This window comes from Nannobrachium achirus, assembly GCF_963921795.1.
Source record: "Nannobrachium achirus genome assembly, chromosome: 23".
Lineage (NCBI taxonomy): Eukaryota > Metazoa > Chordata > Actinopteri > Myctophiformes > Myctophidae > Nannobrachium > Nannobrachium achirus.
Window position 1 is genome coordinate 9,030,764 of NC_137830.1, and position 25,007 is coordinate 9,055,770.

The 25,007-nt window shown below is 42.1% G+C and overlaps 1 protein-coding gene across 1 annotated transcript in view; it reads left to right on the top strand.

Annotated features, from left to right (window-relative positions):
- Window positions 1-25,007, top strand: part of usp15 (ubiquitin specific peptidase 15) — an 89,665-nt gene that overhangs the window by 36,609 nt on the left and 28,049 nt on the right. The window contains exons 7-10 of the mRNA XM_080754599.1: window positions 10,647-10,797; window positions 18,523-18,855; window positions 19,355-19,579; window positions 20,494-20,577. Of these exons, the coding sequence (XP_080610725.1) occupies window positions 10,647-10,797; window positions 18,523-18,855; window positions 19,355-19,579; window positions 20,494-20,577 (793 nt within the window). The remainder of the gene's footprint in view (window positions 1-10,646; window positions 10,798-18,522; window positions 18,856-19,354; window positions 19,580-20,493; window positions 20,578-25,007) is intronic.

A 25,007-nucleotide genomic window follows, 5' to 3' on the forward strand; every position in this document is an offset into this window, starting at 1 on the left:
AAACTGGATACTAGTCATTAAGCTACTAATATAGACTGAAGTAATTAATATAAGGCGGGCATGTTTGCTTTGCATGTTTGGTATTTTAACAGCTGAAATCAATAATATATCAGTATTCCGATATTAACCTGCGGGCCGCGTTAAGTGAAGGTGGGGGGGGGGGGGGGGGGGGGGGCAGCATGTGGGCCCCGGGCTGCCCATGTTGCCCATGTGTGGAGTATGCCAGGATTTGCCATTAGGGGCACGACTTAATTAGAAAAAGAATAACTCTGATTTTAATAAAATAAGAGAGAGGGGGGATTTAAATGTAAGTTCTTCGATACTTGGACAAAAATAACAAAGATAGAAAATCTATTTTTTTTTTTAAACCTCTACACCAAATCTCCTTGCCAAAAATAGCCAGATCAATACGGCTCAAGGTGGCCCTCCTGACGCTGCAGTTTCCACCGCTGCCCAGCAGGGGCTGATATAGCTGGATTATGTGCTATTGATCTGTTTGTCCTTAATACACAGCAGGGCTCTCTCTCTCTCTCTCTCTCTCTCTCTCTCTCTCTCTCTCTCTCAAGCAGTGCTCTCTCTCTTCCCCCCTTCAGTGAAATTAGTTTCCATTTCGACAGATTGAAAATAAAGTTATATTTTCCATTTAACCACTTGAACTCCAGCATCGCCAAAGAATCCCCTTACAAGCTCACAGTGGTGTCAAAACGTTAAAACCCATTTAGGCTATTGAATAATAGCTGAACTACAAGCTCACTGTGAGCTTGTAGATCTGCTATTTATTATTTTGTCGTGAAAATTTGAGCAAATCTTTGAATATATCTTTTTAAAGCGAACATTTGTAACTAAAATTTTGCTTTTGGGGGGTCCCGGGAACTAAATATAATACACATAATTTTGGGGGTCCTTCACATGATTAAGTTTGAGCACCACTGACATAGAAACATTTAAAAAAAAAACCTTAGAAGGATTCAAAAGACATTTATAGAATCGGGTCAAAATTCAATTGCAGCGCGGCACTCGGTGCCACGCTGTGAGCTTGTATATCTGCTATTTTTTAATAGTTAAAGCTAGGGATGTCAAAAATGGACCTTTATCAAAATCGATTATTCTATAGCAATAATCGAATATTATTCGAAAATCGATAATTAATTATTATTATTATTTTTTTTATTAAAAAAAAGAAAAAAATCTTCTGTTTTTCTTTTTTTTTACTGGATTTCAATGCACATTTACATATGTACAACATGGCTCTTCAGGTAATTGGTAGCCTAACTACTACTCTTCATCTTTCTTTTTAGTGTGCCAGTGTACTGTTCACCTAATCTCTCAAGAACAGATTCTGTGATGCTTTACAATACAGAGGACGCTGTTTTCCCTTTTCTTTGATGATGGCCACCAAGTACCAAACAATCAAGCCTGAATCAATCACACCTGTGTCTGAGACAGGGGGGGAGGGGAGTGTGTAGCAGGCAGCTGCCACTCTGCTGTGCTCCTTCACTCTGTCTACACAGTTGGTGCTGGTGTGAATAATAAATCAATGATCAATGGCCATTTACTATTATCATTAATACTATTGTTAGCCTATATTCTATATTTTGGTTGAAACTAACTAACTAAGCCAAAAAATGGTATTAAAAAAAAAAAAAAAAAAACTTTTTTTTTTTTTTTCGATTTTCGATTATGAAATATTAAAATCGAATATTGATTAATCGAACGAATATTCGAAAATCGATTATTCGGTGACATCCCTAGTTAAAGCATAAAATAATAATACACAATAATGTGTACCCTTTCTGAATGGGTTAACTGAAGTGATACTGATAAATTCCAAATACTATCAAGTCACCCCTGGACTTAACGTCACAGCTCCCACTTTGATAAGCCCTGCCTCAGCACCAGGCCAGCTGGACGTGTAGAATGAACTTCTGACTTTGACGTTGTTTAAATCGCTGTTGACACTCAATCCCAGCCTGAGCTTGACATAAAACACACTTCAATGCAGTTAATTGCACATTTGGCCAGGACAGAATACACTGTGTAGTGTGTACCCTTGTCACTAGACTGTGTGTACAGTATGGCTTTAGGTAAAAGAGAGAAGGAAAAAAAGGACTTCCCCTGGGATGCCTACTTCTTAGTTTAGGCAGTGGCTGGCTGCTCAGATAAAAGAATATGTATACAACTTAATATGAAAGCCGTGGAAAAAGCAGCGCTCCAAAATAAAAGAGCCAGCAGTCTTGCCATCCTTTTTCCACTTTGGTGGCATTTGATTTCCGTACATACGTCTTCATTTTCTGAAACAAGTCGTGTGCGTTAAAGCATCGGAACAATGCCAGTTAGAAACCTCCTGCTAACCTCTAACTTTACGTTCATTAAAAAAAGATCCCATCCGACCACACTTCAGAGGAGTGTATAACCGAGTACATACAGTAACTGTGTATGTGAGATAGAGACAGAGAGAGGTGTGTGAAAGAGAGTGAGATGTCTTATTCAGCCTGTTTGCATGGGTTACACCGGCGGGTTGATTTAAGGATAAGAGATGGGGAAGATGGAGACACCCTCTTCTTGTACGTTGTCTTCTTCTTCTGAAATAGCAGCTCTCCTCTCTGTTCTGTCATCCTCCATGAATTATTCATATCCCTTCCCGTTGCTTTAGTTCTTCATAGAAAGTGCTGCTCCTCCTCCTCCGTGCACAGTAAAACTGATGCTCACTGTTGTGTTCATTTTTACACGTTTATATCTGTGGTTAAACCCTGATGATTTGTGCCATGTCAGCTCTCTCTCTCTCTCTCTCTCTCTCTCTCTCTCTCTCTCTCTCTATTTATCTCTATCTCTACATGCTCACAACGCCTTGCACATCATTTTAATACATAATTTTAGATCTATTAAAAAGTCCTTAAATTGTCACTTTAGATACACTCTATACCAGGGGTGCCCACACTTTTTGGACGTGAGATCTACTTTTAAAATGACTAGCTCAACATGATCTACCCATCCGAAATGTTTTAGCTTAGGGCCTCATAGGGGCTTTGGAATAGCAGCACTGGCGTTACGTTTTAGACAAACACACTTACTGTAAGGGGGAAATAAATGGGAAATACTTGGGGAAATGTCTTCATCCAATTCTGTATGGAGGTGGTAGGTTTTGGGGTTCTTAGTAATGCTACTGACTCTTGAACAAAGCATTGCATTGGAGGTTTGCCTACTTTAGAAGCCATGAAGGGAGCTGACAGGCTATTCTTGATGTCATATTGACATATTCTTTTTATATTTTAATTATATATGTTTAGAGTTTAAAACAGAGTTTTCGAGTTTCTTTTTTTTTTTTTCAAAAAAATGTTTTGGACATCCAACAATATACTAGGATGATCGCGATCGCATGTTTAACTCCCATACCAACCCCATCTTTCAAACATGGCAGCCATGTTTGTTTACATTTGACAAAAAAACCTAATGGCTGCTATATCATGAATGCCTGAACGGATTTCCTAACAGATTTCTTTTGTTTGAAAGCTGTGAACAGCGTGCACACACGTGGTGCATGATCTAGGCATGGGCGTGCGTGATCCGTGCACTATGAATTACATGGAAGTCTATGGAGACCATGGCATCTTGGACCTTCAAAGAGATTTAATTGATTGCAACATAAGTGTTAAAAAGTCCTTAAATTGTCACTTTAGACATGTGCAGATTAGGGGTGGGCGATATGGAAAAATACAATATCACGATATTTTCCCAAGCTGTATCACGATACACGATTTTATCACGATTCGTTTTCACGTTGGTTTTTATGGTTATTTTTCAAGTTACTTGACAAAAACAAAACTCTCTGGGTTCCTTTTGGGAGGTCTACATTGTACTTTACAAGTATGTAACTCTGACAGTATACAAATGTAATGTAATACAATTTGTATACTGTCAGAGTTAAGTGGAGACCTTGACATTTTAAAGTTTGAGAACTACTGATTTAGACCAAAATGCAGGTTTAAATTGAATTCTGCAATGAATCTCTATATTAACGATTAAACAGGATTTTTTACAAGGCTCTCTCAATTGTATCACGATATATATGATACCTCTGAAAAGGCATATTGTGGAGACATTGTATTGTCTCAACGATAATTATCAAATATCGCCCACCCCTTGTGCAGATACACTCTATACACTTAAACCTTATGTTGGTTTGTTTACTCTTGAGTGAGAAAACAATGTTGCACATTAAGTTGATCATCTGAGGACTTGCCAAAATAACCCACAGGTTGAGAACCACTGTTCAAGACCCTCTCCATCACTGTTGTTAAACGTGCTCCTCCACTCCCTCCTCCCATCTCTACATGCTGTATTATGTCCTGCGGTCCACAGTGACCTTCACAATACATGTGGCCCTCCAGGCTGCCTGCCGCAAGACTAGCCCTCTCTCTCCCTCTCTCCCTCCCTCCCTCCCCCCCCTCTCTCTCTCTCTGTCTCTCTCTCTCTCTCTCTCTCTCTCTCTCTCTCTCTCTCTCTCTCTCTCTCTCTCTCTCTCTCTCTCTCTCTCTCTCCAGGACCCTACTCATTTATTTACACCACTCTGACAGAGAGGAAGGGCATCCATGGCATATTAACGAGATAGAGAGAGAGTGAGACAATGAGACGAGTGACAAAGACATATTTGATATGTGATATCAGTGTATTAGTAGAATATGATATCGTTACTGGTGTGTGTGTGTGTGTGTGTGTGTGTGTGTGTGTGTCTGTCTCAGAGAGTTGGTGGCACGTTCGATTCCACCTCCCGATGCTTATACTGATACTCTGCCGTACGGTGAGAACATCAGATCTACAACCTCACGGACCGCGTCGTGACGCGTCGCGAGGTTGTGGATGTCGGGCTGTTTTCGGACGCGATACTGAAGTACGAAATGAGAGATAGTGCAAGGTGGATGGATGAGAGAGAGAGAGATGGAGGGAGGGAGAGCGAGCTGTGGATACTGCAGCCTCAGCTGGGTACAGTAGATCAGCTACACCCTTATTTCTCTGCTGACAGAGCCCTGTACCCCTCCCTCCCCCTCCCCCCCTCGATACCCTTATACACACACTCCTTCCTCTAGCTATCCTCTCCTTTGCTCTATCGTTTTCTTACTCCCTCTTGTTTTGTCTTCGTTTCTCCGTTTTCTTTCCTTCTGTCTTCCACTTTCCCTTCTTGCTCCCCCCATCTTTCTCTCTCTCTCTCTCTCTCTCTCTCTCTCTCTCTCTCTCTCTCTCTCCCCCCTCTCCCTCAGCCTCACTCTCCCCCCGTTTTCTCATCCCTCGGTTCTTCCTCTCTCTCCGTCTCTCGCTCCTTCTCTCTCCCCCATCCCTTCCTCCCTCCCTCCCTCTCTCTCTCTCTCTCTCTCCACTCTCTCTCTCTCTCTCTCTCTGCACCCCGGTCTCATGTAGCTCTAGTGTCTCTCGTCCCTCTGCTGGTGATGCTGCTATAAATAACGTTGTGGTGGCTGCAGATCAGCAGAGAGCAGCGGGAGAGGAGAGGAGAGAGGAGAGGAGAGGAGAGGGCAGGAGCAGAGATTGGAGGGGATCAGGACGGGACAGGACCGGACAGGGCAGGACAGGGCAGGACAGGACAGGACAGGGCAGGACCGGGGGGACAAGAAGATCGGAGAGGGGAGAAGACTAAAAAGGATGACGCCGCCATCTGTCCCGGACTGAAAGATGGGAAGAAGGAGAAGGAGGAGCCGTGTACTTTTTAACCCAAACCACAGGAGTGCAAAGGGAGCTGGCCTTGGGCGCATTTCGGACTTATAGCACGTGCTCGCACGTGTGTGTTTGTGCGTGAAGATCGTGTTTCCCGACGGCTCATCATCGCTGCCTCGGTGGCGCCGTAAAACCGAGGCTGAGTCGCTCGTAGCGTCGGACCGGTCGCTTTCTCTTCGGGCCGATTCTTTTTCCCCTCCAGGCCCGAACCGAGCCAAACCACAGGCACTGGAGTGGATTGTTCCATCACTGTGTCTTCTCCTTAAAAGCTGGGATTTCTCGGGACCCTACCAAGCCGAACAGGGGAGGGGTCTTTGGGGGAGGGGGTTGTTGCTTTGAGGGGTGGGTGGGTTGTTTGGGGGGGCCGTTGGGGGCGGAGATGCTTGTGGGCGCGGGCCGGGGCCTGCCGCCGGGCGCCCGCCGCGGGGGCGGCAGGGCTGAGGGGAGGAGCATGGAGACATGCTGCTGTGCTGCTATTGGTGCCTGAGGACCGAGGGGGCGGAGCTGGAGCGCAGCAGCCGCGAACACCTGGACCGGAGCAGGGCCGCGGAAAACCCGGACCGGAGCAGGGCCGCGGAACACCACCACCACCACCACCACCACCACAAGAATTCCACTTCTACTACTACTACTACTACTACTACTGCTACAGCCACCAACATCACTGTTGCAGCCCCCCTACATCACTGGGAGACCCCTCCTCCTGTCACGCAGGCCCACACCCCGCAGACCACACAGAGGTCTGCCTACCGTCCGAGGCAGAGTTGCCAACTTGTTTTTTCTCTAAAATCCACTTGTAAATATTGGTAGTTGTAGGTTTTTTGGGGGGGTTGTGTCTTTCCAAAGTGTAGTTACTTTATTTGACCTTGTTTCCTAATGCTTTTTTAAAGGGAAACTTTGTTTTTTTGTTTTTACAACAAGGGTTCACGTTTTAGATAGTCATTAGAGAAAAGAAAAGATGAGTGTTAAAATATTTTCACGTACTTCTTTCTATCGTTTAAGGGTTATTTTAACGATTTTGATTTGCATGCGTGGCTAATTATGTATTTTTAGGCATTAAGCCCATTCCCAAGGTGCACTGCAATCTTTCATGGGCAGATGTGACTTATGGGAGCTGGTGTAAATAGTAACAAAGAAATTGATGGCGTATTGTGTCTAAAAATATTTTTTTAGCCACCACGCATGCCCCCACCCACTGAAATCACAATACTAAAATGTACAAAAACGATAGAAAGCAGTAAATGAAAACATTTTAAACACTCATCTTTTCTTTTCTCCAATTACAATGTAAAATATGAACCCTGTTGTCCTTTAAAACAGAGGTTCTCAAACATTTTCATGTGGAGGGCCATAGGAGTGGTTAGTGATTCCTAACCTCTAAAGGCTCATTCTTACTAGGGTAACGTGAGTAGCTCCGGACTATTTTAGGTGATATTCGGGTGATAAAAGTCGGAAAGTAAAATCAGGGAGAGGTGTCTGGGTTTGTGGTGAAGCGCTCGTCACCGCGGCTAATGACGTATGTTTTAGTTTTCTAACTTTAGAAAACGACACCACGGTGAACTGCTCACTGCTCCTCGTTGTATAGGATGGGTAAATGACATCACTGCTCCTAGTTGTTATAGGATGGGTAAATGACATCACTGCTCCTAGTTGTTATGATGGGTAAATGACATCACTGCTTCTAGTTGTTATAGGATGGGTAAATGACATCAGTGCTCCTAGTTGTTATAGGATGGGTAAATTACATCAGTGCTCCTAGTTGTTATAGGATGGGTAAATTACATCAGTGCTCCTAGTTGTTATAGGATGGGTAAATGACGTCACTGCTCCTAGTTGTTATAGGATGGGTAAATGACATCACTGCTCCTAGTTGTTATAGGATGGGTAAATGACATCACTGCTAGTGGTTATGCAGGGGTTGACAATAACGATTGTCCAACTGCCCGTGGCAAGTAAATGAAACAATTGGCGTTTGCTTTCAGGTTGCCCGATGGGCAAGTGCAGTGTCTTGATTAAATATTTGTGGCTACCTTTTTACAACAGACGCGTTGTGAGCTTGTAGATCGGCTATTTCCGCTATCAATGTTCTTTTTATAAGTATAAAGTTGTCAAATATGTCAGAGTCAATTGACAGTCTTTGTATATTTAGGTTATGTGTCATATCTGCCATGTGCAACTTCAAAGCCTACAAGCCAAACAGAAATGTAGTTGTCAATGACAAAAACATTGAAGTGACAATTAATCGCCATGAAAAATGTCATAACCGTGACAGCTCTACGTACACGCTTCAGGGCTGCGCTGTAGTGTAACGTCTTAGTTTGAGTTTTACAGAAATAAGCCCTTTATGTGTTGTGAGCTTGTAGATCTGCCTGAGATTCCCCTGCCTGTGTATCTCATCCTTTAACATCCCTTCTTAAAACTCACTTATATCGCACAGCTTATTCAATACATTGATATAAACCTTCACGTTGCTCTTATCTTGACCTTGGTGTATTCACTGTTGCTACTGTAAAGCCTGTTGTAACTTGTTGTTGAAAGGTGCTTTACAAATAGGGATATTATTAGCTGCTGCTGTTTTTGGTGCGCAACACCAGTATATAAATGTAAGTCAGGTGCATACGCTGTTAGGATTTTAGTTTAGTTTTTTCGCAGAAGAGGTTGAAGCTTTGCTGTTTTTGGTGCGTGCCATGGCACCAGTATATAATACAGTATAAATCAGGTGTGTGGCACTGGTGTGTATCAGCCGTTAGGATCAGAGTTTTTGATCAAACACACTCTAAATAATAAAGTAGTCCTGGTAGCTGGGGAGCCACAGGCCCAAAAGCTCAAAGAATAGGGTTTTACCTGTGACGTCATTACATACTTTTTATTTTTGTTTTTTCTATTCATTTGGTCATTAAGGTACACAGAATGAGAGGCCTGCTCTGCCGGAAACTCTGCAAAAAAAAGTTATGGCCATTTGTATATTCACTCCATCGACTTCAATATACAGGAAAGAAACACACCAAAAACAATATGCTTTAAGTAGCATGTGAGGGGTCAAACTAGGGGTTCTTGATGATTCTGAATAGATAGATAGATAGATACCTTTATTATCCCAAGGGGGAAATTTAGTTGTCCAGTAGTAGCACAGCAGTATACAGTTATTTACAAAGTTACAGAGACGTAAGAAAAGATAGATAAGAGGGAAAAAAACAAAGACAAGAGCAGTACAGTACCAATCCATTGGAAGCATTTGTTTTGCATGAAAAACATTACTTGGGCTAGAAAACGGACCAAAATAACGGTGAAAAGTGATGACTCATCACTTTTCACAGGTTTGAGAGGCTGAAATCTAGCCCAAGGAATGTTTTTCATGCAAAACAAATGCTTGCAATGGATTCAGAATCATGAAGAACCCTTAGTTTGACCCCTCACATGCTACTTTTTTGGGTGTGTTTTTTCCAGTATAGTGAAGTCAATGGGAAACTTTTTTCGCAGTGTTTCCGGCAGAGCAGGCCTCTCATTCTGTGTACCTTATTGACCAAAGTAATAGGAAAAACTAAAATTTGGAGTATGTCATGACATCACATGTCTTCTCTCATTTTGGCACAGTGGCTCCCCGGCTATGGTCATCTTGACCCTTTGATACCTGAGTGAGGCTGATTCTGCAAATGCCTTCTAAATCAGTGTTCTGAAAAACAAACGATAACATAACAAAAATGACCGTTGAACTTGTAGATCCGCTGTTTTTCTGTGCTATTTTTCCATGTGGTCCGAAAGTCTGTATGTCCTCACAAGTGTGGTAATGATAAAACCATTACCGTAAAAGCCAGGTTACAGATCCTTCCCACCAGACTCAACCTTTCCTCTGGTTCCCCTCCACCCATGCACCTCATTGTTTGCATCACACCACAGGGCTTGTTACAGAAACCATGTCACACATTCTGAATGACTATATAAAGCACGCCACAACAGAATAGTTGATCTCATAACAAAGGACATATCTAAAGTAACATATTTTACACTGTCTCTGTACTGAAAATTCTGAAATCCTTGCTCATCTGTCTTCCAATACACTAGATGTTGTTGTTGTTGATGAAGGAAATAAAATCAGTTTCCTTTCTCAAAGTGGCCTGCACCTTTTGAGTCTAGCTTAGAGGAAGCCTTTATGTCAGGGATCTTCAACGTTTTCAGGCCAAGGACCCCTCAGTTGAGAGAGAGATGAAGCAGGGACCCCCACAACCTTGTCATAGATTCCATATAGTTTCATTGTTTGTGTTTGTGTTTTTTGTGTTTTTGTGTTTTCAGCTATTTAACCACTTGAACCGTCAATACTTCTCCCCTCTACACCAAACCTCTTTGCCGAAAATTGCCGATCTACAAGATCTGCTATCTTTGGCTAAAGTTCTCAGAATCTGGTTAAGAATCTGGCTAAAAAGGAGATTTTATTTTTCTCTCTATCACACAAAGATATGGAGGACCCCCTGTAGTAACTGAGGAGGATCCCCTACGGGTCCCGGACCGCTTGTTGAAGACCCCTGACCAAAGTTGTCAATTACCAGCCGCTCCTCAAAACCATAACAGAGCTAGGCTTTAGGTGCAATCTACTTGTGTTTGGCAGCCTTGGACCTGTACACACTGTAGGTTGGTTGTGAGAGTCTAGTACATGTACACACTGTAGGTTGGTTGTAAGAGACTTCCAACAACTTCCAGCAGCTAAACTGCTTGCAAAGTTCTGTGCACTCTCTTCTGTCATCGGTAGCCGCCAAATATGGCAAAGACGTTGCTACTTGTACCCTTGAAGGGTGTGTGGGTAATGGATATTTGTCCCAAGATTTGTTGACTCTACATTATTTACAGCACCTTGTAATGTTTGTGTCCTTGTATTGTATCTGTTATGTGGACATAAATAAACGATGAAATGTGTGTGTTCCCCACAGTGTGAAGAACTCCAGCTACAGTCTTCCATCCTACCAGCCGTACACCAACAACTACGACTACAACACAGAGCAGGGCCGACAGAGCGAGCGGTCAGGCCTGTGTGGTCTGTCCAACCTGGGCAACACATGCTTCATGAACTCTGCTGTACAGGTAATAATACTACTACTAATACTAATACTAATACCAATACTAGTCTACCACTACTACTACTACTACTAATGTCCAACCTGGGCAACACATGCTTCATGAACTCTGCTGTACAGGTAATAATTAGGGCTGGGATGCGATTACAATTTTTAATCTAATTAATTACAGGCTCTGTGATTAATTAATTACAATTAATCGCATTTTAATCGCACATCGATATTTGACCTGAGAAGCATTTTTCTCAAGTAAAACACATTTTGTTGTACGAGTGAATCAACGACTGAGTTTTTTTAATCTAAATTTCGCTTCCACTGGGCCAACCAAAGCGCTCTGATCGGCTACTTCTCCCTTTGCGTTTGTTGTCTCTTCTTGGTTGGTGCATCGCTATGATCGGTATGCCTGAAACTGAAGGTTCTGTGGTGCAAAAACTAAGTGCGATTAAAATGCGTTAATGTTTTTAATCACGTTAATTTTCTGTAATTAATTAATCGCAATTAATCAGTTAAAGTCCCAGCCCTAGTAATAATACTACTACTAATAATAATAGAAAGATGTAATTGGAAATTGCAAGTGTGTTTGCCGTGACTATATTCTGCAGCAAGTTAACTGTCATGTGAAGCTCAACCAATACTCGAACAAGCACCACTCCTCAAATGTTTTTCCTTCAATTTCCAATGGCATCTGATTCACAAAAAAGTTGATCTAGTGGTGAAAATAAAGTTTATCTAGTGGGGAAAATAAAGTTTATCTAGTGGGGAAAATAAAGTTTATCTAGTGGTGAAAATAAAGTTGATCTAGTGGTGAAAATAAAGTTGATCTAGTGGTGAAAATAAAGTTGATCTAGTGGTGAAAATAAAGTTTATCTAGTGGTGAAAATAAAGTTTATCTAGTGGTGAAAATAAAGTTTATCTAGTGGGGAAAATAAAGTTTATCTAGTGGGGAAAATAAAGTTTATCTAGTGGGGAAAATAAAGTTTATCTAGTGGGGAAAATAAAGTTTATCTAGTGGGGAAAATAAAGTTTATCTAGTGGGGAAAATAAAGTTTATCTAGTGGGGAAAATAAAGTTTATCTAGTGGGGAAAATAAAGTTTATCTAGTGGGGAAAATAAAGTTTATCTAGTGGGGAAAATAAAGTTTATCTAGTGGGGAAAATAAAGTTTATCTAGTGGGGAAAATAAAGTTTATCTAGTGGGGAAAATAAAGTTTATCTAGTGGGGAAAATAAAGTTTATCTAGTGGGGAAAATAAAGTTTATCTAGTGGGGAAAATAAAGTTTATCTAGTGGGGAAAATAAAGTTTATCTAGTGGGGAAAATAAAGTTTATCTAGTGGGGAAAATAAAGTTTATCTAGTGGGGAAAATAAAGTTTATCTAGTGGGGAAAATAAAGTTTCCCCAGGACTACAGTGTGTTGCCTAGAACTGTTGAGGTGCCAACTTGCGTCCTACGTACAAGCAGGCCACACATGGCCTTCTTGTGCGCAAGCAGAGCGTGCCACGAGGTGTGCCCTGCTCGCCTCATTGGAATACATTACTAAGCACGCTCTTATGTATATACCAAACTCTGCTGACATCACCAGGAATGCTGGTCCCTCATTGGCTGTTAATGATGAGACACTGAATACATACAGTACATACATTCCCACTCCCCCATTGAACTCTATGCAGGACTTTCTAAGTCTGGATTGATATACATACATACCTACTGTACATACATACATTCCCAGAATCCCAGCCGTTTCAGGGCTACGGTCTTCAAAAAAGTGAGACACTTACATACATACATACCCATCCGATTACAGTACTGCTTGCGCTCTGCTTGCGCAAGTAATAAATAATACTAATAATAATAATAACTAGACCTTACCCGTTCGAAGATATGTGCTCCAAAATATGTCAAACGCACCCGGTGAAAGTGTGTGTGAGAGAGAGAGAGAGAGAGAAACATTCCTAACTGTGAGAGAAAGGGGTGTGTGTGTGTGGGGCTACAGATCCCATGGCCTGGAGGAACGGACCGTAACCCTGGCAACAGACAGCAGAGTTCAACAGAAGTGGTTAAGAAAAGGCTAATTTAAACTGCTTTAATTTGGGAGAAATGAAATTCGGGCTCCGTCAGTGTTGGTATAATGCTAATGGCCAATACCATGTGAACTTTGGGATCAGTTGCTGAAGCGAGTGAATAGATAAACGTAGATGAGCGTTAGAGCGTTAGAGCGTGAGCGTTAGAGCGTTAGAGTGTGAGTTTGCTCCTTTATTAGTAGGATGTCCAACCTGGGCATCATCATCCTCATGTGCATGTACTGGAACCTACTGTTAATGTAACAAGTGTGTCAGTTACTCAGTTTGGCAGTTTACTGTATTGTACTATTGTGGGTACAGCCACCCATCGTCTCATGCAGTGACACAAAGAGCATTGTGTCACTGTCGGGTGGATGCCTTGCATTTCCAAAACCTTTCCTTTTTTGTTATTGTTAAGCAAAGATAAATGGTGAAAGTAGTCATGTAAATAATCTGCTTTTATTACTTTGGAGCGACACTTTTGTATGACTAAGTAGGGCATTAAGTGATTTAAAAACAACATGCATCCGAAGGACGTAGCTCAAAGAAAACTTGCAAACCCTCTCCACTGCGGTGCCACGCTGTAAATGTGCCTCCAACTTCAGGATGCATCATTTCTTGTTTGAATTATTCATTAACGGCACCGCAGGGATTGACTTTGCAGTTTTCCCAGCCTCAGTATTAGTTGACAGTGTTGAGCTGGAGGGGGTAAAGATAGGGATATTTCTGCTCCTTGTGCATTAACAGGATTATCCTTATTAATAGTGTTGTTGGCCGAGACCATGATTAGGCTCTTTGCATGGCAGCAATATTAACTCATTGAATGCCCTTTTCAAGATGGCCGCCAAGTACCAGGATGCCACGTTCCTAAATTTCTAGTGCACGGATAATTTTTTTGTGCACGGATCGTGCACGCCCATGCACCATATATGCACCATATGTGTAGTACTTTTTAACAGCTTTCAAACATAAAAATCCGCTTGGAAATCCGTTCAGGCATTCATGAGATAGAAGCCTTCAAAGTCAGACAAAACAAACACTGCCACGTTCCTAAATTTCTAGTGCACGGATACATTTTTTAGTGCACGTTAGTGCATGGATCGTGCACGCCCATGCACCATATATGCACAATATGTGTAGTACTTTTTAACAGCTTTCAAACAAAAAATCCGCTTGGAAATCCGTTCAGGCATTCATGAGATACAAGCCTTCAAAGTCAGACAAAACAAACATTTTGCCATTTTGAAAGATGTGTTTGTTATGGGGCTAAACATGCAATTTCGCGATTGTGATCATGCCTAATACATTTTAGGCATTTTTGGATTTTTTTTTATAAAAACATTTTTTTGAAAAAAAAAAAAAAAAAAAAAAAAATCAAAATGGCTGCCAACTCGGGAAACTCGGGCTGTGGCAGCCTGGGAGTACTGTAATAACTCGGGAAACTCAGGCCTTGGCAATCAATGAGTTAAAGGGAGTGTACAAACGGAACCAAATGGACCCTTACGTCAGAGGTTCCCAAACTTTTTTGGCTCAGGGCACCCCTATAAATATTTTTTTCATCCGACACTATGTTCATAATTTTCACTTTACTTTTTATTTATAGCATATTTTAGCGATTATGTTGCGAGAAAAACGTGGAGATAATAGCCATTTTGGTTAGAGCTGACTGAAAATAACTTTGTACTTCAAGTTTAAGATATGATACTAAATATTTCGTTTAATCAATTGAGAGCATTAATGTTCTACTTTACAACAGAGAGTGCACCGGCATGGAGGGACTTAGAATCTAGCTCCTTACGACTCCCATTCCCCTCTTATATATATTCTGATTCTCAAAAAAATCTCATAAAGAAAACATCTAACCCTATAGTTAAATATATGATTAAAATATGGAGGGATATTAACAAGCACTTGAATGTAACTTCTCCCATTTCCTGGTTCACTCCGATTTGGGGTAACAAGCAGTTTGTACCGGGTAGAGCAGATGGGGGATTCAAAATGTGGGCCGATAAAGGTATACGCCAATTGAAGGATGTATTTGGAAGCTTAAAGGGTACCATGTTATCGTTTGAAGAGCTTGTTACTAAGTATAACATCCCTCGTAAACACCGTTTCAAATATTTTCAAGTAAGGAGCTATATTCGAGCCAATCAAAAACAATCTTTAAGTGCTCCCTCTGTGTCGGTGTTGGAGAGGGCTCTGGTTAAAGACCCCTTCAAAAAGGGAATTATATCAGAATTTTATAATCTCATGGTGTCTTTCTCGCTGGAGACCTCTGAATCTAAGCTTGAAGCCTGGAAGACAGATTTACAGGTAGATCTGACAGAGGAACAGTGGAGTACAGCTTGTATAGAAGCTCAGTCTCAAACAGGGAACACACGATTAAAACTTCTACAATACAATTGGCTTATGAGAGTGTATATCACACCAGAGAAATTGAATAAATTTGATAGTAATATTCCCGATGTGTGCACCAGATGTGGTGTAGACAAGGGCACACTGTTCCACTGTCTTTGGTCGTGTCCAAAATTGATGGAGTTTTGGAAGGAGGTCGGGCAGGAAATTCAAAAAATTCTATCTGTGAGAATAGTACCAGAGCCGACATTCTTTCTGCTTGGTCTATATCCAGAGGGACACAAATTTAAAACCTGTGAAATCAAGTTTATTGACATCTGTATCTTACAAGCTAAAAGAATAATTGCATTATCTTGGAAGAGTCTGGGCAAACCAAGTATTTCTCAATGGTTCAGAGAACTGTGTTCATGTCTACCTCTGGAAAAGATTACATATATTTTGAAGGACAAACAAGAGGTATTTCAGAAGATATGGGGTTGTTTCATTCAATATATGAAAGACTGTAACTTGGGACACTTAATGTCAGAACGGGGGGGGGAGTAGTGCTGTTGTTGTTGTTGTTTTTCTTTTCTATGGTTTTGTCTTGCTTGTGTCATGTTTTTTTTTTTTTTTGTTTGTTTTTTCTTTCTCTCGCTTTTGCATTTTGTATGTTTAAAAAAAAAAAGTGTAACAATTGTAATAATAGAATTTCCTGTGAAAAAAGAAAAATTTTAATAAATATATTGTTAAAAAAAAAATATATATATATATATTTTGTTTAAGTTGCCAAATAAATTCCAAATATTATCAAATGATCTCACGGCACCCCTGGACTGCAGTCATGGCACCCCAGGGTGCCCCGTCACCCACTTTGAAAACCCCTGCCTTACGGGTCCATTCAGTTGCATTCTTGAGTTATGGGGTCCTTGAAATAAAAACAAAAAGTTTGAGAACCACCGTGCACTAAATGGAACAGAGCCCTCATTGGCTTCCTTATTGTGCAGCCGACCAGCACATGTACAGAGAATGAATGAACGCTCTTGAGCGTGGAAACTGAACGCTCAAAGGTTCACGGACGACGACTAATAGACGGTTTGCTCGATGTAGATCAAATGACATCGATGTTTTACAAGCGGTCCTCAAGTAGAGAGTGGAGAAGCTATTGGATTCCTCCACTCTCTGCTCATGTTTCTCCACACTGTGTCTCAGTAACTCCCACAGACAGTAAAAAATATGGACGGTGGGAACCGTCACGTGACTCATTGGTTTATATCAGAGCTAAAATGAAGCTTTTCTTTTTTGCCCTCGTATGGGTGTCGCCATCATTGTATTCCCCCAGGGAATGCTATTGGCTACATGCTATGGGATACATGGGACATTGTCTTAAGCTTGTCGAAAATAAAGCAGACGAAGAAGCGTTGGATCAGAATCATCACAAGTTAGCCACGCCCCTCCTAAAGCATACCCTGCTTCAACATCAATTATAAACTAAATGAGGCCATATTTCCACAAAATGCATATCATGTTGATTGAAAGGAGGCTTTAAACTAGCGACTAGGAACCATACAGCAGGTTCCTTCCTAAATTGTACTATAAACAGCCCGCCAGCACCGTCAAACAAGAACACTTTATAGTATAATTTGTCAGGATTCCTTGTTCCCTGTTGTCTCATTCTGAAGGGCTCAAAGAAAGGCTATTTTGTTGTATTTTCTACCTTGCCGGTCTGGTTACATTTGGTAATGTTATTGAGTTATTTGTTTTTGTTCAGAGCACACACCTGACAAAAGACCATTGATATTAAATATTGATGAAGATAGTTAAATACAATATTGTAATTGCGACGCATACGTACAGTATGTGACTTGGTCCGACCGAAAATCGTCCCTTGGGTGTTTTAATATTTTCTAATGTGGCCCCCTTTGAAAAAAGTTTGGACACCCCTGCAGTAACACCTTATTGTTGCGTACCATTCCCCACACAGTGTCTCAGTAACACCCTATTGTTATCCTTTCCTCACACAGTATCTCAGTAACATTTATTCATGGGTTGCATTTGTAGTCCTAAACGGCCATGTTGAGGACCAACACGGGTGTTTCAATTTCTCTGATTGGCATAGAACTAATGTTCTACGCCAATCAGAACACCTGTGTTGGTCCTCAACATGGCTGGTGTAGGACTACAAATGCAACCCATGAATAGTTGTCTTTCCCCACAGTGTCTCAGTAACACCTTATTGTTTTACCTTTCCCCACACAGTGTCTCAGTAACACCTTATTGTTTTACCTTTCCCCACACAGTATCTCAGCAACACCTTATTGTTGTACCTTTACCCACACAGTGTCTCAGTAACACCTTATTGTTGTACCTTCCACCACACAGTGTCTCAGTAACACCTTATTGTTGTACCTTTACCCACACAGTGTCTCAGTAACACCTTATTGTTGTACCTTTCCTCACACAGTGTCTCAGTAACACCTTATTGTTGTACCTTTCCCCACACAGTGTCTCAGTAACACCTTATTGTTGTCCTTTCCTCACACAGTGTCTCAGTAACACCTTATTGTTGTACCTTTCCCCACACATTGTCTCAGTAACACCCTATCGTTGTCCTTTCCCCACACAGTGTCTCAGTAACACCTTATTGTTGTACCTTTCCCCACACAGTGTCTCAGTAACACCCTATCGTTGTCCTTTCCTCACACATTGTCTCAGTAACACCTTATTGTTGTACCTTTCCTCACACATTGTCTCAGTAACACCTTATTGTTGTACCTTTCCCCACACAGTGTCTCAGTAACACCTTATTGTTGTCTTTCCCCACACAGTGTCTCAGTAACACCCTATTGTTGTCCCTTTCCCACACAATATCTCAGTAACACCCTATTGTTGTCCCTTTCCCACACAATATCTCAGTAACACCCTATTGTTGTCCCTTTCCCACACAGTGTCCCAGTAACACCTTATTGTTGTCTTTCTCCCCACAGTGTCCCAGTAACACCTTATTGTTGTCTTTCTCCCCACAGTGTCCCAGTAACACCTTATTGTTGTCTTTCTCCCCACAGTGTCCCAGTAACACCTTATTGTTGTCTTTCTCCCCACAGTGTCCCAGTAACACCTTATTGTTGTCTTTCTCCCCACAGTGTCCCAGTAACACCTTATTGTTGTCTTTCTCCCCACAGTGTCCCTGTAACACCTTATTGTTGTCTTTCTCCCCACAGTGTCCCAGTAACACCTTATTGTTGTCCCTTTCCCACACAGTGTCTCAGTAACACCTTATTGTTGTACCTTTCCCCACACAGTGTCTCAGTAACACCCTATCGTTGTCCCTTTCCCCACACAGTGTCTGAGTAACATCCCTCCGCTCATCGACTTCTTCCTCAAAGACAAGTACACGGAGGAGATGAACGAGGACAACCCGCTGGGCATGAAGGGAGAGATCGCCCGGGCCTACGCCGAGCTCACCAAGCAGGTGTGGTCGGGGAAATACAGCTACGTCACCCCCAGACCCTTCAAGACCCAGGTCGGCCGGTTCGCCCCACAGTTTTCAGGCTACCAGCAGCAGGACTCCCACGAGCTGCTGGCCTTCCTGCTGGACGGTCTGCACGAAGACCTGAACCGGATCCGGCAGAAACCCTACATCCAGCTGACTGACGCAGACGGCAGGCCGGACAAGGTCTTTTATTTCTCTCTCTTTTGTTACGGGCAGTTATAATAGTTTTGGATGTTTCATTATAATTTCGTTTTAGTTAGTTTAGATTTTGTTCAAATTCAGTTCGTTTTAATTCGTTTTTTAGAGGGTCTTCTAGTTTTTATTTGTTTGTTTTTCTTTTCTTTTTGACAACACTTAATTTTAGTTTCGTTTTTATTAGTTTTAGTGTTAGGTTTTTTCATAATTGGGTTATGTGTCAGGTGCAGGGTTTAAAAAGCTCAGAATAAGTAGGCCTATTGTGTAACAAAAACTATACAAACGTATAAGTCTTCTGAAATTGTTTGGTCTAAGTCATAGGAAAACGTAAGCAAAACTTGGTCCTGGAACTTCACAGGTTCTTGAAAGTTCTTGGTTCTTCAAAGTTGGGTTGGCCCTGTAGTGAAAAAGAAGCTTTAGTCAACAAAACTAACACAGGCTTAATAGCCTATTAATTAAACACTCTCCTTGTTGCTCCTCCTCCCAGGTGGTGGCGGAGGAGGCGTGGCAGAACCACCTGAAGCGCAACAACTCCATCATCGTGGACATCTTCCACGGCCTCTTCAAGTCCACGCTGGTCTGCCCCGTCTGCGCCAAGGTGTCGGTCACCTTCGACCCCTTCTGCTACCTCACCCTGCCGCTGCCCGCCAAGAAGGAGCGCACGCTGGACGTCTACCTGGTGCGCTTGGACCCCCTGGTTAAGCCCACACAGGTACGGAGGACCCCCTGCTTAAACCTCTTTAAGCCCACAGGTAGGGACCTGTTAGAGGTCTCAAACCCGACCCTACCCGACCTGACGCTTTCTGGGCCCCAAAAGATTTATGCCTCGTTATTTGTGCTGGGCAGAGCCCCAGGTTCCTTAAAAAAAGGAAATTACCTCAAAAAAACTAATTTCAACTGCCAAATCTCAAGTCCAACAGAAATGGCAGTTGATGTGTTGGATGCAGTTCAAAGTGAACTTTACTCAGGTATCTAGTTTGTCGCCGTCCAACATTCCTAGCCTGTGTTATTAAAGATAAACCGGCGACAATGAACAAAACTCAATCGAAAACAAGTGGCCGTTTTCAAGATGTTTTGGCCATTATCTCTGGAACAGAAGGTCCATTCTGCTCGGTTCAAAGCTTGGTGGATGTGTGACTTTGAAGACATTAAGCGCATGACAACACATTTTGGGGCTAAAGTGCGTGTGTGGCAAGGCCTCTTTGATGTCTCCATTACTCCCCTTTAACTCTTCCCATGCCACAGAGGTAGATTGACGTAAATGGGCCAAAAGCCGTCAGTGCCAATGACGTTTTTTGACGTATATAATAAAAAAAAAAAGATGTCAAAATGACCTGAGATCAGAGAGATGCTTTTCTCTGTTTGTGTGTTGGCTCCCTCGTTTAGCTGATTGAGAAAATGTGTGTCCATTCTAGTGGATGGACACTTTTTTTGATTCATTCAGCTCTATCTCAGGAACCATTTGTCTGATTGACAAAATAATTTTTGCCACTGAATCACATCAACTGTGTCTGTTTCTGTGGGGGAAAACATCTAAAAAAGGGACCTTGGGCCATTTTGGCCCTGGCATGGAAAGTGTTAGCTAACATATGTGGCGTGTGTGTGTGTGTGTGTTCTGTGTTTCAGTACAAGCTTACGGTTCCCAAGGTGGGCTACATCTCAGACCTGTGTACCTCGCTCTCTGTTCTGTCTGGGGTGGCTGCCGAGAAGGTAAGAAACCTGTGTACTTCACTCTGTCTAGTAGCTCTCCTCACCTCACAGAACCTTTTCAGAAGTTGCGAGTGACCTAATTTCTTTAGTTGAACCGGACCTTTCCGGCGAAAAGTTCGGTGGTCGGGGACAGTGTGGACAGCCCTTTAGAAAGCGTCTGTGGAGGAAAATATGTTTTCAAATGTGCGTTGTGCACGCCGTTGTGTCGGGTCGTATAAGTTGTAGGGAAGCGTGGAATGTCGACCACACCTGCATCGGTTCGGCTACCGACAGCTACTGCCCGTCAATAGCAACGGGGTGGTGACGTGACGCATGCACGCAACAATGTGCCGTCTCCAGGCACATAACACTTAGGCTCTGATGCATGGCAGCGTTGCTGCGTGTCACTCCCCATCTCTCTCCCCATTTCCTGTCAGTCTAACTGTCTAAAGCAGGGGCATAGTTCTGCCGATTTAAAATGACTCCAATACGGAAGTAAAACTTCCTATGATTGGCCGCTAGTTGCGCTGTTTTCCCCCCCGGCCGATCGCAAAAAGAATTGTTCTCCATTGGATCCCATTCATTTTCCCCTTTCGTGTTCTAACATTTTCATGAATACTTTATGGTTCCTATCGCTAGTTAAAAATTGCCTTTCAATCACCATCATATGCGTTTTGTCGAAATTTGGTCCAATTTATTTTAAAATAAATGATAAAGTTGTGGGGGGCGTGGCCAACTAAACTGATACCAGCCGGCTGTGTTCTTCTTCGTGTGCTGTATTTCGGGAGGCTCCGACCACATTCTCCCATGTATCCCTGCGGTTGCACGTGACCGTTGGCAGCCAATAGCATCCTTTGGTGCCTTTACAATCTATGATGGCAACACCCATGCCAAGGACCCATATTGTGTCATTTGCGCTGCATAGAAACCAATGGCTTCGCTTTGTCCATATATTTTATACAGTCTATGGTCTAAAGGCATAAAAAGCCCAAAAACAAAATATATATAAAAAAAAAGAACAATGTGCCGTCGGTGGACACTTTGCAATAGTCTGTGCGGTTCGTGCGGCGACCAGAACTGTTGGACACACGAAAAGTCGACATCACGTCCGGCTGTCAGTCTGTTTGGTGAAGAGCTACTGTACCTTAACCCATTTAGACCACATTATTGCGTGTTATTATTGAATGCTTTAACTATTGAAAAATAGCAGATCTACAAGCTCGCAGCGTTTTTGAAAAGGTTTTTTGAAAAAAGAAAAAAAAAAAAAATTCTATGTCAGTGGTTCTCAAACCTTTTCACGTGAAGGACCCCCAAAATGATATGCATTTGGCCACGGACCCTCATCTCAAAATATTTAGTTCCAGGGACCACCCAGAAGCAAAGTTTGAGTTACAAACGTTTGCTAATATAAATACATATATTCAAAGATTTGCACACATTTTCTCAACGTTTTCAAAAATAGCAGATCTACAAGCTCGCAGCGCGGCACTCGGTGCCGCGCTGTGAGCTTGTATATCTGCTATTTTTTCAATAGTTAAAGCATTCAATAATCCCAGGCCTAAATGGGTTAAGAGCCCTCACGTTGCTCTTTCTGGGGCGGCTGCTGCTGAGAAGGTGAAAAATAAAAGACAATTAAATGAGACACTTTTGAGTCGATAGCGTTGCCGCGTTCCTATTGGCTGTCACATGGTGGTAGTGCTGAGCAGGGCGGCCTGCTCCCTTTCCCCCGCTGTCAGCAGCTTTCCCTCTGGACGGTTAACACTTTCCTCACTCCTACAAGGTTCATCTGATTTTTGAACGTTTTCCCAAAGTAGGGACACCTGGAGGGTACGCGACTACGCGTGGCCGTGGATCACATGAACCATAGCGGCAACTGTTTTCGCTGCTGAACATTCTGCGGAAATAGCAGATCTACAAGCCTCACAAACACATTGTGTTGTACAGTAGAATTAACAGTAAATTTCGGTGAGGGGGTTTGGTGTTGAGGGAAAAACTAGCATACCTGGTATAGAGCCCTGGGGCACTCCACTCAACTAAGTATATTGTCTCTGTCTGGTGGAGACCTCTTATGTCACTTAGGATCAACGGGAACCAAAACTTGTAAAAGAAGAAAATTACGGAGGAGAGGGCATAAATTCAATGTCCATCTAGGGATGGGACGATATGAACATTTCATATCAAGATTATTTTTGACAAAAGAAATAACGATCTACGATATTATCGCGATATTGCCATTATCCTGGGGCGGAACATTTGCCAAAAAATTGCTGATCTACAAGCTCACAACGTGTCACAACGCAACGCATTGTGAGCTTGTAGATCGGCTATTTGTTGGCAAAGACGTTTGATAGAGAGTGAAAAAAGACTGTATCAAGTACTAATATTATAAGTACCTTTTACCAATTATAGAGGGTTTAAATGGTAGTTTAAGTGGCAGCTCTGCAAATAAAAGGTGAATTGATCTCAGTGCATGACTGAGGACGATATCACGATAATTTAAATCTCCACGATACGATTATTGTGAGTGTTTTTTATCACGATAAACTATAATATCGCTTATCGTCCCATCCCTTCTTTCATCATGTCTGCAACATTTTAAAAGCCAACGTGTATCAGCCCTGATGAAGACCAGTTCTGGACTGGTCCAATCATGTTGGCTTTTATTATAAATTTTTAGATATGATTAAAGTAATCCAATTTTATGCCCTTTCCTCAGTTTAAAAAGAGTCATCAACTTATTTCCACCGTGCTCCTCATACACAAAGCATTGGTAGGGCTTCTCTCCAAATACACACCCATTGTAACTTCAAACTTCATTTTAACCATGATAGATTCATTAAAAACACCCATTATTTTTTTCTGGTGACTCATACTACCCTCCTAATATGTGAGCAGGCCGTGTTTTTTCGATAACTTTTTTCATTTATTTTTAATAATTATTTGGGAAAATGGAAAAAAAGGAAATACAAAAAAAATAATTATTAAAAATAAATAAAAAAAGTTATCGAAAAAACACGGCCTGCTCACGTATTAGGAGGGTATTATGAGTCACCAGAAAAAATAATGGGTGTTTTTAACTCATACAGTGCCTATCCCGAACTAGTTCGGGATATTCGGGATCAAAAACAATTTTTTATTTGCTATTTTACTTACCCCGAGCTGCTTGGAGCAACGTGGGTGGTCCCGGCTCGCCCAGCGCTCACCAACGAGAGACGCTAGATGCTCCGACGATTTATTCCATTGAAAATGGTTTAAAATAAAGTTTAGACCCCCCCCAATGTTCACCCAATGTTCATTGTAGGCGGCGCGACGTATTCCAGGGTGCCTATCCCGAACTAGTCCGGGATATTTAATGAAATGGAATAAAATGATAAGAGGCCTTCTGAAGCCTGGCCTGATTTTTCTAGCTACTAGCCGAAAGCTAGCAACGTCCCGGCCGGACGTTATTTGCGAACGAAATCGCCAATCTCCGCCTAATCCAATGAAAGACCACATCTTTGAAGGCTTATATCTCTGGATTGTGTCTTTAGGGAAGTGGCGCGAGGTTTATTTACGGCGAAATCGCCCAAAAATGATCTTTTAGATGACAAAATGGGAATAGCCATTCTGTTAGCATTATCATCCGGGACATTTCCATGATGTGCATGAACGTGAGCACGTGAGGTCCTGGAAGGTGAGGTCCTGGAAGCTAAAGCGCTCGCCTATGAGAGATGCGCTGGCATTCTATGGCCCCTAGAGGGCGCTGGCACTCAATGAGTTAATGAATCTTATCATGGTTACAATGAAGTTTGAAGTTACAATGGGTGTGTGTGGGGAGAGGCCCTGGGCCTGGAGGGCCTGGTAACATTTACATCAAATATCTAAATATTCAATCAAGCAAATTAAAAACTGTTCAGGGTATTCATAAAAGCCTGATTAGATGATAAAATTACCAAAAGTTTTTTTGAAAGTGAAATACCCCTTTAACATGTTTCATAGTCACATCTCGTTAGAAGTGAGGTGGGTTAGAAGCTCAGAAGGCTCATCAAGGAGGTTAAAAGACGGAGAAGAGCATAAAGAGAAGATAATATAGAGACGCAGACACAACATACATGATGTAACTAAAGTGCTTAATATGTAGCTAATGTTGGTAATAAATGAGATGAATGTTGGCTGTAGGTGAAACTATACCGCTGGGGTTGTGCGGTGACGTTCTTCTTAGATGCACGGAGCCTGGCTTATCTTTTATCATGCGTGTCAGTGTCTCTCCCAATGACATCACCAAGACCCTGCCCAGGGCTAAACTATCCTGGAATCCAGACGAACCTTCCAGCGGGGAAAAAAATACGAAAAAAAGATTGGGATTTCGCTGTCCCCGAAGTTGTGGGGCACCAATGAAAGTCCAGTACGCAAATATGGGCCAGGTCTATCTATTTCTAAATCTTTATTTATTGTTCCTAATATTTTCCCCA